Below are 19020 nucleotides of genomic sequence, written 5' to 3' on the forward strand. Positions count from 1 at the left end.
ACTGAAAACTGCGAGCTGTCAAATCACATGTATTTCAAGTGATAGAGATGGTATTTTCATGGACAGACCAGTCGAGCTAACCAGTCTATGAGAAGAATTCAATAGAAGAATAGTAAGTGCGCAGTGTGGTTAGAATCCAGTTTTTACTGCCACAAGCAATATTGACTAGTTTTTGTGGTCGTTTAAGAAAAATGTAAACAAGAACTCAATATAGTAGAACAACGTCCAATTGCTACGTACTTTAGTATTGATAAAACCACTAATCAGACCACTTTCGCTGTTAGAATCATTTTTCTTGTTTTTGCAAATTATTCAACGATGCATCATTCAAATCGACTCTTTCGTACCTTACCTCATTCAAAAACTATAATTTAACGTAAATAATTTTTATCAATCCGAATTTTAATAGCATTTATATTTATTTACTTAGACTTTATATTTTTGCACACTTAGTACATATTCGATATCATAATTCGAGTGTTGTTCAATAAAACTGTTATCCTATGTAATACGAATCACATACAAAATAAAGAGATTCCAACATATATCTAACATTAGCATTCACACCTAAACTACTCTATTCGAGACACTTTCCACTCTACAAGTACTAACCAAATTCTGTTCGTTTTTTCCTGATTCGACGCGATGATTAAGTTGTTTATTTCACGAGCTTTTTGTACTCACGTCGACCCCGAGAAAATATTTTGAGCTGAGCCAGAAAACTTCCCAAACGCAAAATCGAACTCAGCACCAGTACGATCGCTCCCACCAAATAGACTTTGATGATTGTGCTTTCCACTGGCATGTGGCAGCGGGAAATGGTGTAATCCGACAGCGAGATTTGTGCCTTCAATGACAGGAAGTGAAATACGTTAAATGTGTTCCGTTAATCATAGATAGATAATACTTACCAGTATGAAACTAGGATTATCCTTGTTCCGCCAGCTGAACGAGGGTAAAGTATATTCCTCAATTCCCAAGCGATTTTTCGCCACATGACAATAATGATGCGAGTGTCCACTGAACACTAACCGTGGGCTCAACAGTTCACCTATCAAATCAGTAGATTCCTTTGAAATCACCTCCCATCGTTCGCGATACAGTTCAATTTCCGGGGAATCGTGCTCCTTGCAATCCTTGTCCGAGTCACGGTACGTTGGAAAGTGTTGTAGCACTACTGGCCGACTGTACTCCGCCAGTTTGGGAACGTTTTTGCATTGACCGATCCCACGACCACACTTGAAAACGGTCGACACGGCCCGTAGCTCTTGTTCCGCGGTTTCGCACAGCTGACATCCGTCACCCTCCATGGCAATTGAGTTGATAGTGACAAAGTTTACCCCACGGATGCTGACTAAGGTTACGCCGGTATGGTTGAAGGTTTTCTCGAAACGGCGCACCAAATAGGGATGCGTCGAGTAGTGGAAACCGATGTCGTGATTACCTGTGAAATATTATTTAGAAAATGAAATCCTTGACCTGAGTAATGGTAAAACCAACAGATTACCGTGCGATTAATTAATAAATTACAATAGTTCTAAAAATATTAGTTATTTTCACGTACCAACAATACTGTGCAACTGAGTCCCCATGGGTGTGTGGAATAATTTTCGGAATCGGTCAACGTACGATTCAAACTCTTTTTGATTGACCCAGTTCCCCTCGTCGAAGATATCACCTAGGATGAAAATCGCTTCTGGTCGAAACAAAGTCATTGCTGACTGGAAAGCTCGGTGCATTTGCCATTCGCGCCGCAGTTTATCAAACCAATGGCCATGAATTGGACCTAATAGATGTGTGTCAGCAATTAGCATAACTTTCACCGGTTCGAGCCCATTCACCGGTAAGGGTTTCGTAGGCCATTGACACTGTGGAGATAGGGAGAAAAAAATGTATCTATGGCTAGAACACCAACAAATATCAGTGACCTACGTTCAACAGCACAAGATAGTAGACGATAAACTCATTGAACACCAGCAGACAGACGGCACCAATCAGTATGCGTAGCAGCAGATTACGTAGCTTCATTACGTACAATATTGGGCCGAAGTTGTCTCTTATCTAGTGGGACGAGTGCGGCCAATCACAACCTGATAAGATATCAGAGTAAACACCGACCTGTACTTGATGATCAACATCCAAAAATAAACAAAACGAACTAACGTTATCGCCATCATCACTCATCATTGATCCCTTTAGGATCATTTGAGTTGTGCGATCAGTGCATTTCGAGGGGCGCGCAGCTAACTTTTTTTTATCTGCAGACGGTAACCCGGAAACGAAAAACTACCTAAAAATGAGTTCCTTTGACTCAATCTCGTGGTATCGTGGGGGAACTTAAAATTAGGTAAACCGTATTGAAGGTAGTTTCCATTTAACCATTTTTTTAATTACAACTCATTGATAGGTTTTTTATACTCAAATTTAAGTTGAATTTACCTAATTTTGAGTATACCCCAAACAACTCAAAAGTACCTTCCTCCACGGAAGACCTCGACAACACTAATAATTGCGAAAGCGACGCACAACTCAAAAGTAAGTTAAAAGAACTTATTCTGCAGGTTGTTTTATTTAACCGTGCATAACGAAGAAGCGACTTATATGAGCGACAACACAAAGAGGTTAATCGCTTCCCACTGAGAAGTCCAAAAAATTGTTTCAAAATCGTCCAATACGGGTCCGATTTTGAAACCAACCATTCTTAGGGGGTTGAAAGAAAAGTAAAAATACAAGCAAAACCCGAAGCGGTTCAAAACTGGTCCTGCCGGTGCGTGCCTAGCAGAAATCCGGCAGCAACAATAACCGTACGGTGAAAAATTCTGCCAGAAACGGTGGTTGCATTTGGGCCGGCAGGCTTGCAGAATTTTGCCAGCCAGACCCCCAGAAATTCTGCCAGAATATTGGTATTAGAGCGAAATGGCGTACACACATACGAAAAGCTACCTAAAATTGAGTTATTTTGATTAAATTTCGGGATATTGTGGAATAAGGTAAAATGAGGTAAACCGCGTTGAAGTTAGTTTCCCTTTAAGGGGTTATATATGTTGAGATACGGGAAAAGTTTGATTTTTTGTGAAGGTATGTATCCAAATTTTAATGAAATACTTGTAATACATCTAGCGTAGTACAATGTTCAATTTCTTGGAGATAAACTCAGAAGCAACACCCAACAGGCAGCACAGTAAACCGAATGACCGGAACAACCTCGGAACAACGCGTGATATGTGAAAGAAACTCGGGACGCAAATCGTGAACGTGTTTATTCAAGCTAGTGCTACAGTGGAAAAATGGTACATTTTGCTTTCTCTGTCTGCTGACAACTAGGTTGTCCAGTGGCGCCAGGTATAAATATTACTCCCACTTTTACACTGCCAACACTCCTCCTTAATATTTCTCCTCAATCTGGGAACTTACATAAACATTGACAAAGTCTATTACACTTGTTATTGCTCGACCGATGCAGCTAAATATTTCTGCATCACCGTATTTGTATCCTACAACGCAAGCAAACAAAATGTAGATTTCTGTAAAATCGTCTCCAGTTTGCCCAAAACTACTAATGGTTAACAAAATTAATAAGCCACAACACATTATCATCATCTTCGCTTTCAAATAATTTTCATTCGTCACAGCTCTAAGAAAACGTTTGGGGCTTGCAATACAAGTCTCGCCTCTCTCCACTTTTATATCGACGGTGCCCGACACTACCGTGGTATCAACGTCAAATCGTTTCAGAAACACTCCTGATTTTCTACAGATCAAGCCGTCCACTTGTTCCTCAATATCCGCCATATGTTTATCTGGAAACTTTTGTGATTCATTTGGCTCCTCCTGAAGCGCAATACCAATATTTCCGAATCCTGACTCTACGATATTATTTGAGCCATCCAACTTCGTCTGATATCGTGACTCAAACTGATCATGCCACACGTGCAAACAACTCTCTGATGGTCGAACTTTCTTGTTCAGCTTTCCGTTTACTTCTTTCAGCACATACATGTTGTCCGTTAGTTCCGCCACTGCAACCATACGTCCTGTAGCACTCACGATATCGCAACGATCTGCATTAAACTCTATCCTCAACCCCTTTTGCGTCAGCTTATGTACGGATAACAATCCACTATCCAAATTAGGCACGTAGAGCACATATTTAAATAGAATATCAATAATTTTTCCTTGGCCATCAAAACACTTTGTCGCTCCCTCGCCAACTCCTGCCGACATAGTTACAGAACCATCCGCCAATACCACCTTGATCCGTGAACTTTCGTGCAGTTTGCTAAAGAAGTCCTTATTGTTCGTCATGTGATGTGAACACCCGCTGTCTACGTACCAACAGCCTTTGCGCCGACTGTGTCCAGCAGTGAAACAGATCGGAGATTGTTTATTCAAAACCTGCTTCGCTTTCACCTCCTCCTGCTTGCCATCATCGGAATCTTCGTCTTCTTCTTCAGAAGTCGACAATCCCGTCGGAAATGACCAGGTTTTCTACAAAAATAGCAGACCTTCTCCTTCGGCCCCCTGTTATGAACTTTCATAGCTTTTTCACCAGTGTCTACACCACGTTCTACTCGCCGCTGATGCTCATCAAATAGTTTTTGCTTTACAAGCTCCATAGTCTGGTCAGCATCCGCGAGGCTTTCCAGTGCCGTCACCAAACTACTATACGATTCAGGAAGACTGCGATATATCATCGCTATTTTTAACGGATTCTCTAGTTTCTGACCTGCACAATCAAGTCGGTCGAATAGCTCCTCGAGATCACACAAATGCTTCTCTCTGTCACCTCCTTCATCTATGTTCAAGCTGCAAATGCACCGTAGTAATGAGACTCGTGACGTCATCGTCGCCTTTTCATGGAATTCTTTAAGTTGATTCCATGCCGCTTGAGCAGATACAGCATTTCGAACCAAATTTAACTGACTATCCTCGACATAAAGAACAATAGTCGCCAAAGCCTTCTGATCGGTCTTCGTCCAGGCCGTTGTAACCGGTTCCGGTTTTATCCCTGCCACAGCATTCCACAGCTCCTCGCGCTTTAGCAGTATTTCGATGCTCGTTTTCCATACTTGGTAGTTCTGGTTACTGAGTCGTGCAAACATATATTTCTCGCTCATTTTCATCAATTTTTCGTATTATCAACGAACAGAAACAAGTGAAAAAAAAACGTTAACCGCAGCGCGTACTCCAACCAAAAGAAGATACAATGGTGAACTTGCAATATATCTACACAACACGCGCCTTTTACGAATCGTAAACAGCCAACCTCGATTGCACTCGGGCAGAGGAAGAAAAAAACAAAATTCTCGCAAATTTTAACACTTCACCAACAGTTCTTTCACATCACCTGGGCCCATAACCTCTTGGAGATAAACTCATAGGCAACACCCAACAGGCAGCACAGTACACCGAATGACCGGAACAACCTAGGAACAACGCGTGATATGTGAAAGAAACTCGGGACGCAAATCGTGAACGTGTTTATTCAAGCTAGTGCTACAGTGGAAAAGACGGTACATTTTGCTTTCTATGTCTGCTGACAACTAGGTTGTCTAGTGGCGCCAGGTATAAATATTACTCCCACTTTTACACTGCCAACACAATTTGCAAAATCCACTTGAGAATATAAAAAATATTGACTACGATTCCAATCCAACAGCTCAACTGAAAGCATAAAACTAAAAAATCATTAGTAGGTATATGTACCTGTGGTGTCCTTGAACGATTCGTTGAAACAATTTATTTTTTCTTTTTGGAAACGGGGATGATTTTTTCAAAAAAACTACTATTTTTACTTGAAAAAATTATTAAAAAATTCATAACATTAATATAATAATTTTGACGAAAAAATGGGATGATTCAAGGACACGACTGTTAAATTACGAACAAGCTAAAAAAAAGTTTTGAGGTCGGTTGAAAACTTTTTCGGCAATCGTAGTCACCGCAAAGGCGTTTTTGGGAAAACATGATTTCGAGATAATTACGTTTAAAGTTTCAAGTATAAGCCACGTCTCCGTAAGGGAGCAAAATGAAAAACGCTATAACTTTGCGTCTATTGCTCCGATCTCTATAAAAAAAATGAGATAACATTCTTAAAACCCTGAACCACAGAGAACAGACATATAAGCTGGAACAAACTTTCCCGGAAAATCTGTGTAAACATTTAAATAAAAATACGTTGAAAATCACCATCGCATACATGTTCGCATGCGTGAGTCATCATGGCATCCAAGTTTGCATACAAGTCCCGTATGGCGATTGATGGCCGATCAAAGCGCCGACCAGTGCCAAGTTGCTACTTGCTCTTGTCATTTCAAAGCGACAGTTTAATTTCTTACACAAGTTCAAAACTTTACTTGTATGTCAGTTCTCAGTGCCTGAACTTTACGCTAGAAGAATAAAAAATTAGATTTTTTAGCCGACCTCAACATATGTAACCCATAAACCACGGCAACAATCACAAAACATTGATAGGATTTTTATACTCAACCTTGAGTTCAATATACTTAAAATTAAGTTGAATGTACCTAATTTTGAGTATATCCCAAACAACCCAAAAGCACCCTATTGCACTGAAGACCTCGACTAAGTCGAATCTCTCGTGCGAAAGCAACGCATAACTCAAAAGTAAGTTAAAATAACTTATTCTTTGGGTTATTATTTTTTTGTGTTAATGAGGTTAACCTCATTGTTGACTTACGAGAAGCCAACAACGCTATTATTCTTCCTGCAACAGCGCAAATGTTCCAACAAATATTATAATGTATACTAGAACGAGAGCAATATATTGACAATACCAGGCATTAAGCAAGCTTTCCATCAAGTTCTTTTGAAAAAGTAATGTCCATATATTGCTACCTTCATATCCCCGCTTAGCCTGATGCGTTACAAACGACTCACGTTTTACCTCTCAGCAGCACCAGAACTTTCTCAGTAATTGATGGAAATATTATTTACCAATTTCTCCTGGCCCAATATTGGCGATATTCTGATTTCCACCAAAAATGAAAATGAGCTTTAATATAGAACTAATATGATCTACAAGCGATTGTGAGAATACAATGTACATTTTAAAAATTTAAAAAAGGCGTGAAAAAAAATTATTTCGTTGAATGTCGTATCTCTAGCAAATAATTATCGGTATCTCGTAAAAATTGGAAGTTATTGAATGATTAGAACCTCCTAGGGTATCAGAAGAAGTTAGAAATTTCCTTGGATTAAACAATTTTTTTTACATCGATACATAGCTGACATTGCACCAATAACACAGCCGACTCGTAAAGCAACACCATTGGCAATCCGTCCATCAAGAAACGTTCAAACAAATCAAACGGAAAATCCTTGGATTTTATCATCCGAATGATGATACATTCATCATAGCAGAAGGAATCTCAGTAGGTTTATGCGCTATTTTAATACAACGAGGAAAAGATAAACATAATCGAATCGTTTGCTACGCTTCGAAAACTTTAGCACCAATCGATCAGAAAGATGCACAAACCGAACGTGAAGCATTTATCTGTGATGAATTCCATTACAATACATTTATGAAAAATCTTTCTGGTTAATAACTGACCACAAACCTTTACTCGTTATATTCAGCGAACAGTTGAGACCTCTAGAGGCAGATCACTCTAAGAATGTATAACAAATTAGAAAAAAATGCATTTAATTTCCATTTTTACATCAGGACTTATGAAGCTGTACAATATTGATTCAATTAGACGATTATGTATTTCATGAGCATGGCTAATTGAATTTGTTGGCGAGTTTTATGTTTATCTTAACATTGTTATTATGAAAATTTCATTAATATACTCGATAAAGCATAGTAAAAATGAAAAACAAAAAAGATCTATTGTTGGAAAAGGACTTATTCTGGCTCTCTGTTTCAAGTTGGTGGAAGCAATGTAAGTGTTATTCTCTGTATTTTTTTACATTCTTTGCTTCATATAATTTTAATTATTTTGCTGAAAAGAAATATTGTGATACAACAGAAGCATAACAACTACTTGGGCGATTGCGAGCTCCTTTGGAAATATCAGGTTTCTTCCAACTCACCCAGCAAAATAACTCAATGTAAGCTTAGCTAACAATGTTTTGTTTTGAATATTCTAAGAAATAAACAAATATAAGTAGTATTTATTTCTTTTTATGATCCAAATGCATATAGTACACCTATGAACATCAAAGAAATTTCTGTATAAAATTCATAATGCATTTCAATGCTTTACGTAGGTATATCGTATAAACCTGTCGTATAAAATGTCTTAAAAATTTCATAAGTACCACTTATGAAATTCGATAGGGACTGAATGGCCAATTTTTCTTTCAGTTATAAGTAAAACTTATGATTTCCATATGGGAAATTTTTGGCGTAAAGTCATAAGTAGTTTTTATGAATTTCGTTAGTTATTTTATCTCGGTGTAGGGTTTTGACGTTTTACACGCAGCGCAAAATACATTAAAAATTTGTATTTTCATGGAAAGAAATGCATTTAATTACGCTGATTTTTAAAAATGCATCACAAGTGATCTGCTCTAGAATCTGCCCGTAGGTTGCAATTGACCATTGTACGAATCGGCTTAACCTCACAAATTTGACAAGTGCTGGTCCTTTTGTTTACAGTTTGGACTTAACAAATTTGAATTCCATTGAAATAAGCTTAGTGCTAATAATTAATTACCAAGAAATTTAACCGCAAAACTATTTACCGATTCAGAGAACACTAGAAGAAATTGATAAACAAATAATTAGTTCACTTATTAGATCTTTCATATACATTTTCGCACAATAGGGAATAGCACAATTTAATTGTAAGGCGCTCTACAAAACATTTATACTTCCAAAACATGATTCCCAATATATTTTAAATGCTTCATTTTGAGAATACGAATAATCTCTATGTTCAAAATGTAATCAACAGGACCACCACCTGTCACATTTAATGCATGACGTCACTGTGCAGTGACTAATACATATTTTCAACAAAATCAACTGCCAGCTCTGTTAATAGCCGTTTCTAAAAAGGTCGAGGTTACACAGGTTACATTTTCATCCTATCACCCTCCGGTTATCATAATTTCGTTATATTCCTGAAGGGTTAACCAATTGACAGCTGTCACTGTAATCTCAGCGACTTCGTTCACTTTTCCACAAATGCTGTAGCGAGACGGTCGTGGTTTTGCGTGGTTACGATTAATTATCGCGAAGTTTTTTTGCTCATCGTTCTGCGGGAGCCGTTCTTTGCGCAAGTGTGTACATTATTGCAGGCTCGGTGTGAAAATTAGGAGTACAACTGTTTTCTTTCCGTTCCCGGCAGGTTCCAAGCATAAAAAAGAATTTTATCACGATGAAAATCTGGACCTCAGAGCATGTATTCAAGTAAGTTTTCACTCTGGATGATGGCGGACGGTGAATGATGGATGGTGGAAGCGCATTTGACAGTCGCTCGTTCGTCAGTATTGATTATGTAAAACGGGTGAAAGACGATGGCCACAGGAGTAGCAGCTGTGCTGCATATATCTGCAATGTTCCGGTTTTACCATCCGGGCAAACCCCCGCTGGAATAATGCATTTTTTTGGGAAGTGGCATGTACACTTAGCAACAGTGACTACGAGACAGAGTGACCTTTGGACTTGTCTCAAAAATGTTGCCTGCTCGTGTCCGTAGTCGACGGGTCGTACATGATTATGAAATTGCTTTGAATGTTTCATGTGACGAATGTGTGAATGCACTGGAGGTTGTGTGAGTGCTGTGTAGGGATTTGATTTGTTTGCCTGCGGTGTGGAGTATTGGTTGAATTCCTTTGTTCCGAACTGCTGCGACGTTACTCGATAGGTATGCGAAACGGAACAGCTGTCGAAACAAGTGCAAGTGGTGACGGGGAGTTTGTTGTTAAACATAAATGAAGGTCTTATTGGGTTGACGGAGATGGGAGGGACGTTAGTTATGACTAACGCAAGCGTCAACGTCCTCTATGGCGTTCGAAGGAAGTACCTTGAAATCGTGTTTTCCCCGTTTTTTTTTGGGGGTTTCGTGTTATGTTTGTAGAAATAGTTTTTTTTTCCTAATTTATTGATCGTTGATTTTTTCTTGTTTGTTTTTCTAGCCATCCATGGGAAACCGTGGCACAGGCTGCCTGGCGCAAGTACCCAAACCCAATCAACACAGCAGTGATCGGCACAGACGTCGTCGAACGGCGGGTCGTGGACGGTGTCCTGCACACGCATCGACTCGTCAGCTCGAAGTGGTACTTCCCGCAGTGGGCTCAGAAGGTTAGTATTGAAATGGGTGCCTAATTTTTTTAGGATAAGGATGCTTATGGAAAAATCGAATCTTCCTATTTTTCTTAATAATTAATTAAAACGCAAAACAGAAGAAAACATTTTTGAGCAGAAATTGTATTTAGAAGTGGCTTCCAGAATAAGAGCCTTAATTACGACAATTTATAGTCTCTTGATATTGTTTTGATTCGGATGAATTCGATATAAATATCGCTCAGAGTGAGCTTTTCGTACGCCAGTGCCAGGTTTACTGCAAATTAACTGATGCGTTACGTGAAAAATCAATAACAATCACTCGGACGCTTTTTAGTAGCTCAAGGATATTGGTGAGCTACCGTACAAATGATACACGATTGCTCACCACCGATTCATCAATGGATACTAAGCAATTAATACAACACTGTTGGTAGTATGCGGATAAAAATAATTGTTTTGTAGCAGACTTTTTGCCACTTGTTGATTCATGAAGAATCACAATGCCGTAGAACATAGATTTGATTCAATATTTTATTAAAGCAATTATTTTGCTAATCTATGTTGAGGGGATTCATGTTGAATTTTATTGATAATAATTGAAAATTGTAAAAAGCAATGTCTTATCGCCCGATCGCACTCCAAAACGCTTTCGTCATTATGATTCTTTATTTCCTCATAGTAAAAAAATGTATGACACATTTTCTGTCATCCACTTTCTTAACATTACTGATAAGAAATAGATTTCTTATTATTGCACATTAACATATGAAGGCAGTCAAAGTAACAAAATGAAAGAACACCAAACGAAAAATCATTAACATTGCCGCTCAGATCACTTTCACTGAACTCACTAGGCAAGGTCAAAATTTAGGAAGAGATTTCGTCAGCTAAACTGTTACCAAAGTGGTGACCAGAAGGTTTAAATTTTTGTCGCAGCGTGCGTCATCAGTCAGTTTTCACGCGGAATATTGTTTGCGTATCCTACTGAGACGTCACGCGCAATCGCGTCCCGCTTTACTAGAGTTATCCGATTGTAAGGCGGCATCATCATGATCAGTATCGAAGAGACAATCTATTTGATGGCGTACGGGTTTTGCACGTGAGCGAGCAACTCGCGACAATTGTTTCTGATTTAGCACGGATGACTGCTATTCTGCGTCGTCAGTCGGATTTTGTTACCTTCGTGATGGTCAACTTTCAGCTGTCGAATTCACATTCGCTTCATAATTTGTATATTATCGTTGTCTAAGTGGGTGGAAGAAACTAATTAAGATAACACTTAGCAACGCCTGCACTCTCACACGGGAAAGGCGTGATCTTGACGGTTTTTAATAGATGCGGTTGTTAGGTTTTGTTTTCACTAGCTTTTGAATGTGTTGTTTTTGGCTCAGTTTGGGTTCTCCTTGAAAGATGGTCACTACTTTGGGACACTATCACTTTTACTGTGAATAGTGAGACGTACGAATGCACGTATTTTATACTCCCATTTACTAGTTACCTTTCGGATAGACATTCGTGGTAACACATTTGGATATTGAACTTGCGGCTTTTGATTTGTCTAATGATAAAATTTCTTATCGGTTTTGGAAGGGATTAACCGTGAAACAGTCGTCAATGATATGATATCAAAAGGTGGCGATTTTCAATCAAATAAGTAGCCTACGGAATCATATTCGCCTTGTAGAACAAATTTTATCATATATAGTTTTTTTACAGCACAAAAGTTTACTGACTTTCAAACAGCTGAACATTCAGTAGTCAGTTTAATAAAAAGTTCTTTTCATTTCGATTATAAAGGTTACACATATGACTTTTATGCCACTTGTTTGAATTTTATACTAACATCTTATGATTCTCATAAACATAAGAGAAATGAAAAGTCAAACATTTCTTATGGAAAATTAAATCATATCGAGCCCATTTCACAAAATAAATTTCGTTTCATAACGTAACCTTATGATTTACGTATGTTGTTTTGGCTAAAAATATACAATATTCTTATGAAATTCGCTATATTATTTTCCTGGGCGTACCTTCCTTGTTATCAAAGAAACCATTAACATCAAGCTAATAGCTTCTTTATTGACACAGTTAACCTCACTTTTCTTGACAGTTCGATTGTACTGTTTACATGGACTTAGAAAAATTTGTGGACGACTAGATTCCCTCAAAGCAAATCGTAAAGAATTTTTCTAAGTCCATGTAAATAGTACAATCGAACAATTCTTATTTCCTGATTGTACATCATATTAACATGATTTAATCTGTTCCTCGGTCAGTTGCTGTCATAGTTAAAAATATTCAAATTCATTGAATGAAAATTGATCATATTCAGCCGCTTTCATTTTCAATGTTCAGTGACGCAGCTGAAAACTTCAAACGAACAAACCGCCCATTCATCCATGCAGATTTTCATTCGGCTCCGATTATTATACGAAGCGACCGTGCAGCAACGAATCAAGCGCATCAAAGTAGGCCCTGCACAATGTAAGCGATGATGATTGTTGTTTCATATGCTTTATCGGCAATTGAAAACATTTTACTAGATAATTAGTGTAATGAATATATTGTACGATATTCAACTGAATGAATAAGATGGATAGTTGAATGAATATTTTTTCTATTCACCGCGAGTCGCAACAGGTTCATTTTCAGCCGTCAAAAAAGAGCTTCGATTATTTTTAACTCTGGTTGCTGTCTCCAACCTCTCAGGTGCCCGATATTCGCCTGGTTCTGCTTCACTTGGTCTAGCCACCGGGAACGCTGCGCTCCTCTCCGTCTTGTACCTGCCGGGTTGGAGGCATTCCCTATCGCGATCGGTTCCGCCAGCCAGCATGTACTTCGTATAAGACACATTTATCTTCAGTCCTACTCGTGCTAATTTGCGCTTCAGTCGGGTATACAGATCATTGTTTCTATCGATTGTGTTCACGTCGTCAGCGAAGCACACGAACTGTCCGGACCTCGTGAAAATCGTGCCCCGTATGTTGAACCCCGCTCTTCTCATTACACTTTGCAGCGCTATATTGAACAGCAGGCAGAACAACTCACGTGTCAGGACCTGGTATTCACGGCATTTTTGTAGGATTTGTCGCATAGTAAAGATTTGGTCGTTTGTTGATCTGCCGTTGATGAAATCGGCCTGATAACTCCCGACAAATCCATTTACCAGCGGTGATAGGCGCCGGAACAGAATCTGGGATAGCACTTTGTAAGCGGCATTTGTCACTGTGATAGCTCTGTAGTTTTCACAGTCCAATTTTTGTCGCCTTGCTTGTATATCGGGGTGATGACCCCTTCCTTCCACACCTCCGGTAACTGTTCCCTGTCCCAGATTCTTTCGATTATTCGGTGCATGCATTCCGCCAGTTTCTCCGGACCCACCTTGAAGAGTTTCGCTCCTAGACCATCCTTACCAGCTGCCTTGTTGTTCTTGAGCTGTTTTTGCAAGTCACCAGAAGCTGTTCATTTTACCACCGCCACATGTTCATTTTACCCACTCGCTATTAACATGTCTCATTTTTGACATATTTAGAAATCAAGAATCATGTTTGAAAAAATGTGTTTATGACGAAGTATTTTTACCAGATATGTACAAAACATTTCTAACAAGAAACATATAAGGGGATCGTAATATCTCATTCACTTATTAGTTAGAAAATATTGACTTTGCTTAACGTGTTCATTTTACCGCCAGTTCCCCTACCTACCAACACATTCGCCCTAAACATTGAACCCAAGCGCATAATGCAAAATAGTCAACGCTGATGATGATGGGTAGAGCAAAAGAGACAACTAGTACCACCACCGCACTATTAGCGCATTTCACCAAAATTCCACGCGGCCTTTCCCGATTGAACGGAACGGCCGCGCTCCATGAAACGCCGCGCTTATCCCATCTGTCATAATATCGTGATTTTGCATAGCGAAGGGCTGAATGATAACACACTTTGTTCCAAAAAACAGCCCTGCGTTATGCAACATTTTGTGCAGGTTGATTGTACCAGTTGCAAGTCGTGCCAAATTCACCAAGTTCCGTAAAATTCCTTTTAAATTACAGAATTGATAAAATTGCTTAAATGAGCTAAACTAATTAATCAAATGCTGTTTTAAAAACTGTCCTTGCGTTTAAACCAAAATGGGAAGCTTATTACTACCACTACATTACTTACTTATTCAAGCGCAAATAGCAAATACATGTGCTAGTTAAACCAAAAATTTACTGGCAACGTTACAGCGGCATTTAGGAAGCAGTTGGAGCGGTCGCCTGTTGGACGGCACAGGGTAGCGTACCTCCACAGGCAGTGTAACGGACTTCTAACTCAGCTACACTGGCTGTGAAAACACACAGCGCAGTGACCTGCTTCGCCTGCTGTTCAACAGGCAACTGAGCTGGCTCTGCGAAATCCGTCCGTTTAAATAGTCGATGATGACGTCATTCATAGAAGCGTAGAGCGCTAGGTACACAAATCTGTCGTGCTGGACTAGGGAAGCGCTATCTTCTGTGTGTAAATGCGCGATATTTTGACTAGGTTGTTCATTATTTAAATTTTTAATGCCATGATATCAAAAATCTTTGGGTTTATCTATTGGAATCTATTCTTAGAAGTATTTCTGAGCGATATGCGCAAAAAATTGAAAATTTACCGTAAGATGGCTGAATTATAAGCGTTTAAAATTGGACCACTTTTCGTTACATACCATTTTTGTTGAATTTGCAAAGTGCACCCCCATATCGAAAACAAAGACGTAGTCCTACGTCAAAAAAAAAACAAATTGAAAAATTAAGAAAAAATAACTCCCATATCTACTAGACAAAACGTTCCATGGCGACATGACCGGGAATTCTAGTGATATGGGGTAACTCACTCCCTGTCGGAATGCGATCCGTACACCGAAAACTAAATGAATGACGGTCCTCGAATATGTGAATGGCCGCAAGGTTTTAAAACCGATTTTTTACAAGCGAAGTCACATACACGCGAGCACACGCGACAAACACGTCAACATACGAACGCTTTAGCCCTTCGCGATCATCTACGCACACCTATGCCCGCGATCGCGCAAACTTTCTAACACTCCAATAATTATGTGAACGTTTTAGTACCTACGAAGCTACAAACGCAAACGCGCGCGATCATAAATCGGCCACGTCCGGAAATCTTTACCCTTCATTCTAGCAACTTTGGTACAAACATTCAGTTGGACCTATCAAAAAGTAAAGCTCATACCCATTAGACCACACGTTCTACGGCGACATGACTAGGAACTCTAGTAATATGGAAGAACCCACTTTCTTCTAGAATCTGAACCGTACACGAACAATTAAGTATCAGATTCACGGTCCGCGCGCGATCATTCTAGAACACACGCGAATATGCAAAAAGTACACGGTTATAAAATATAATTTATACACAGTTACATACACGTTAGCGCACGCGACATACAAACGTACACGTGATCGAACACGTTAACGTACAAATGCTCGAGCCCTTCGCGATGATACACGCGATCGCGAAGTCCTAACGCCCGCACATACCTGAAGCATACAATAAATATCACATTCAGAATCACGACCCGCTACAATACGCCTAAAGCAGTGTTTTAGTAGGCGCCATCCGCAATTGTAGTGTGTGATTCTGACGGGGAGACCTTCCGAGAACCTAGCTCTACAGCTCCAGTAGGTCAACTCTCGAAAAAAAAATGCTACGAGGATGGGGGGAGGGTTAAAGATCGCTGAGAAAAGCTAAGTCATTTGTGTACGGTCCCTTTTGCTTATTTATAATTTTTAAAATGGTTTAATTATAAACTTCCTTCGGCATCTAATTTACCTAACTTTAATACATTACATTAATACATTTCCGAAAATAGCATTCGAATTAACAGGATAAATTCACAGTTCTGCAACTTTCCCCCGACGAGCAATCCCTAGAACCTAAACACCCAAGTTTTTTCCCCAGAAAGAATTATTATCCCGTGGGCTTGGCGGCGGACTCCAGACTAAAATTCTTTATGCTTAGAGATTTGTAGCTTGGAGAGCTTGGATTCTGGTGGTCTGTTCTCTTTATTTTATGTTTTTTCGGTCTCATGCGTCACATTCTTCTGATGACATCTTCGAGTTAATACAACTAAGGAGGGCAACATTGCTGCCAACAATGATTATTCTCTGCCATCAGGCGTCGCCAGGTTTTAGAACAATGGAGATGTATTTTCATACTCGATTGAATCAGATAAGTAGGAACGACCAACAAACTGCAAGTAGCATATTACACATTTCTTATTTTAACATATCACATATTATTCGTATTAAGATATTATTTACAGGCACCACATATCAGGCATGTCCAAACACGCCACGGCACCGCGTGCTGCATTTTACCACCGCAACCGAGTGTATTGAAATGAGCACCCCAAGCCAGTGCTCGATGCGAAGCACCGATACACGATAAACGAAGCACCTGTGTCGGTGGCGGTGTTAAATTTTCGATCCGGTGCTTGGATGCTTCGGAAAACACTCGGGCCGGGTGCTTTAAAATTTCTGAAGCACCGGAGCCGAGCGCTTTCAACTTCGGATAACACCTCGGAAACTCTTTGATTTTGCACCCGTATCAAAGCGAGAATGTTTAAGCCCGCTAGCATATGCACAAAAAGAAAGAAAAAAAGATTTTTCGGTGCGACGGAATAAAAGAGAACAGCAAATATACTTCTATTATCACGGCAGTTTGATTTTTAGTTAGATATGTAATTATAAAATATCCAAACTCGATGCAAGTATAGATCGCGGATGGTGGATTTTTTTTAATTTTGCGTCTTGGAAATACTAGTCAACGAAAATTCTATTTCTTCATCTTCTTGCAAATGTATATCAAATTTAAAGCAAAAGATATGGACTTTGCCATCGATAAACATCTTTTTATTTTTTTATGATCCCAATCTATACGGATAACGCACATATGGTGCTTAGCTCAATTTGAATCTATTCCTATTGCCGCCATTTGGGGCACACGTTTCGAATTTTCGATCAATCAATCACAAGTATTTCACAGTATTTGGATAATTTTTATTATACGAAACTTTGTTACCAATTTTTAGACATTCTATCTATAGCTGGTCGTAATAATAAAGTATTGAGTCATTTCATGTCGCAAACTCTATTACAATATTTAGTTAAAATAGTGATGAACTGCCTCATAGTGATTTTTAGGCTGACAAAATGGAGACACTGAAAAAATCTGTTTATCCGGTTACCAGGTTGTTTTGAAAAAAGAATTAATTTCAATTAGAATGTCAAATTACAGTACTAATTTTATCATTGCGGTCAATAAAACGTATTTTCAGAGGAGCTAATCTCATATAAAATTGTGGCCCTTCGCTAAAACAAGGTCATGTATAAGGTGATCATATTTCGCAAATATTTCATATTCATTCCAAGCACCCCGTCCTGGTAAGTTAAAAGGGAGGGAGGCTTCGCTTTACTCTAATGGAACTGGAATTGTTCATATCATTTGTAGCAAGTTACCTACTGCAGAGAACTTCAATTTTCAAAATTACTTGAAACACGTTATCGTATGTAAAGGCGTTAGGGCACAATCAAGGTGCGCCCATACGATTTATTTCCGCTTTATACGTCATTACCAGTGCCATTACAAAACTTTTAACACAGCACAATGCATAGAAATGAATTTTGGCCGGACTTCATTACTTTTCTGGCACATCCAACGGCGTCCGTGTGTTGACGTGCCGTTTGGTTCGCTGTACTATAGACTTATAGAGCATTAATCTAGAAAAAATCTACGTTATCATAAATATCGCTAGCTAGTGTCCTAGTCCTTATCAGTTCTTCGATAGTTATACTATATAAGCTATATTCATTATTCCGCATGTAAACTCAATAAAACAAAGACAAATTTAGTTGACAAGATGGTAAGTGATCAACCAAACCACATTCTGAAGTGATGCAGTTTGACATCTGAAGACTAGATTTTTGTCTTGCTATATTCTGCATTTTTAATAATTGAACCTATACCTTGTCCTTTTTATATCTATTCTGCTTTAAGGTATAAAAAAGCCAGCTTCAAATGGGTTTTTACAATTTGATCGGCAAAATTTAATTTCTGCATGCATTTTAGATACATAAAATTTTATTTGACTGTCTAAAGAGATTTAAATTCTTGCACAGTATAGTGGGTGTGTAGACTTACCAGTCATAGAGAGTATAACTGTACTGGAAACAGTGATCGATGTAAGGATATGCGATGATTTTTGCTGATACGGTCGGGCATCTATCATCGACATAACTTTTTATAGTCCGTCGGAGATGGCAAACATGAGTTGGAAAGTTTGTGAAAACTAAAAGCATATTGACCACCAGTCAATGAAGTTATGCTTTGTGTAAGCACTACGCACAGGAAGAGACTCCTCTCACTTAAACGTCGAGAAATTAGCTAAAGCATGTAACACCACAACACAAACGAAAAGCTCATTAATTTACTTTATTTTTTTAGTAGTTGAAAAATTAATTGACTTACACCAGAAAATCGAATAACAGACCAATGATTTACCGGATAATGCGACCTGTAATGCATTAAATACACCTTAAGTTTGTTTGAGAATTCATGCACAAATAGCTATACAAAACTGAAATATATCATGAACCCGTTAACAATATATTATATAAATGAAAAGCAACTGAAAAGACAAATCACACCTTGGAATTTTACAAATTGAATAGAGACAAATTGATACATTTACATTTA

At 38.7% G+C, this 19020-nt stretch overlaps 2 protein-coding genes across 2 annotated transcripts in view; one reads left to right on the forward strand and one right to left on the reverse strand.

The window, feature by feature from the left end:
* Nucleotides 1–413: 413 nt before the first annotated feature.
* LOC131678916 (metallophosphoesterase 1 homolog) lies at nucleotides 414–2144 on the reverse strand. Its single transcript, XM_058959351.1, has 4 exons — nucleotides 1933–2144; nucleotides 1565–1868; nucleotides 912–1444; nucleotides 414–847 (listed from the first exon to the last, which is right to left on the reverse strand). The coding sequence occupies exons 1-4, from the start codon at nucleotides 2026–2028 to the stop codon at nucleotides 659–661; spliced, it is 1122 nt and encodes a 373-aa protein (XP_058815334.1). The 5' UTR covers nucleotides 2029–2144; the 3' UTR covers nucleotides 414–658.
* A 7001-nt stretch (nucleotides 2145–9145) lies between these two features.
* Nucleotides 9146–19020, forward strand: part of LOC131678919 (protein slowmo) — a 28363-nt gene continuing 18488 nt past the window's right edge. Inside the window, exons 1-3 of the mRNA XM_058959362.1 lie at nucleotides 9146–9255; nucleotides 9324–9385; nucleotides 10114–10279. Coding sequence (XP_058815345.1) covers nucleotides 9354–9385; nucleotides 10114–10279 — 198 coding nt within the window. The 5' untranslated portion in view covers nucleotides 9146–9255; nucleotides 9324–9353. The remainder of the gene's footprint in view (nucleotides 9256–9323; nucleotides 9386–10113; nucleotides 10280–19020) is intronic.

Source organism: Topomyia yanbarensis, chromosome 2 (genome assembly GCF_030247195.1).
Source record: "Topomyia yanbarensis strain Yona2022 chromosome 2, ASM3024719v1, whole genome shotgun sequence".
Taxonomy (NCBI): Eukaryota; Metazoa; Arthropoda; class Insecta; order Diptera; family Culicidae; genus Topomyia; species Topomyia yanbarensis.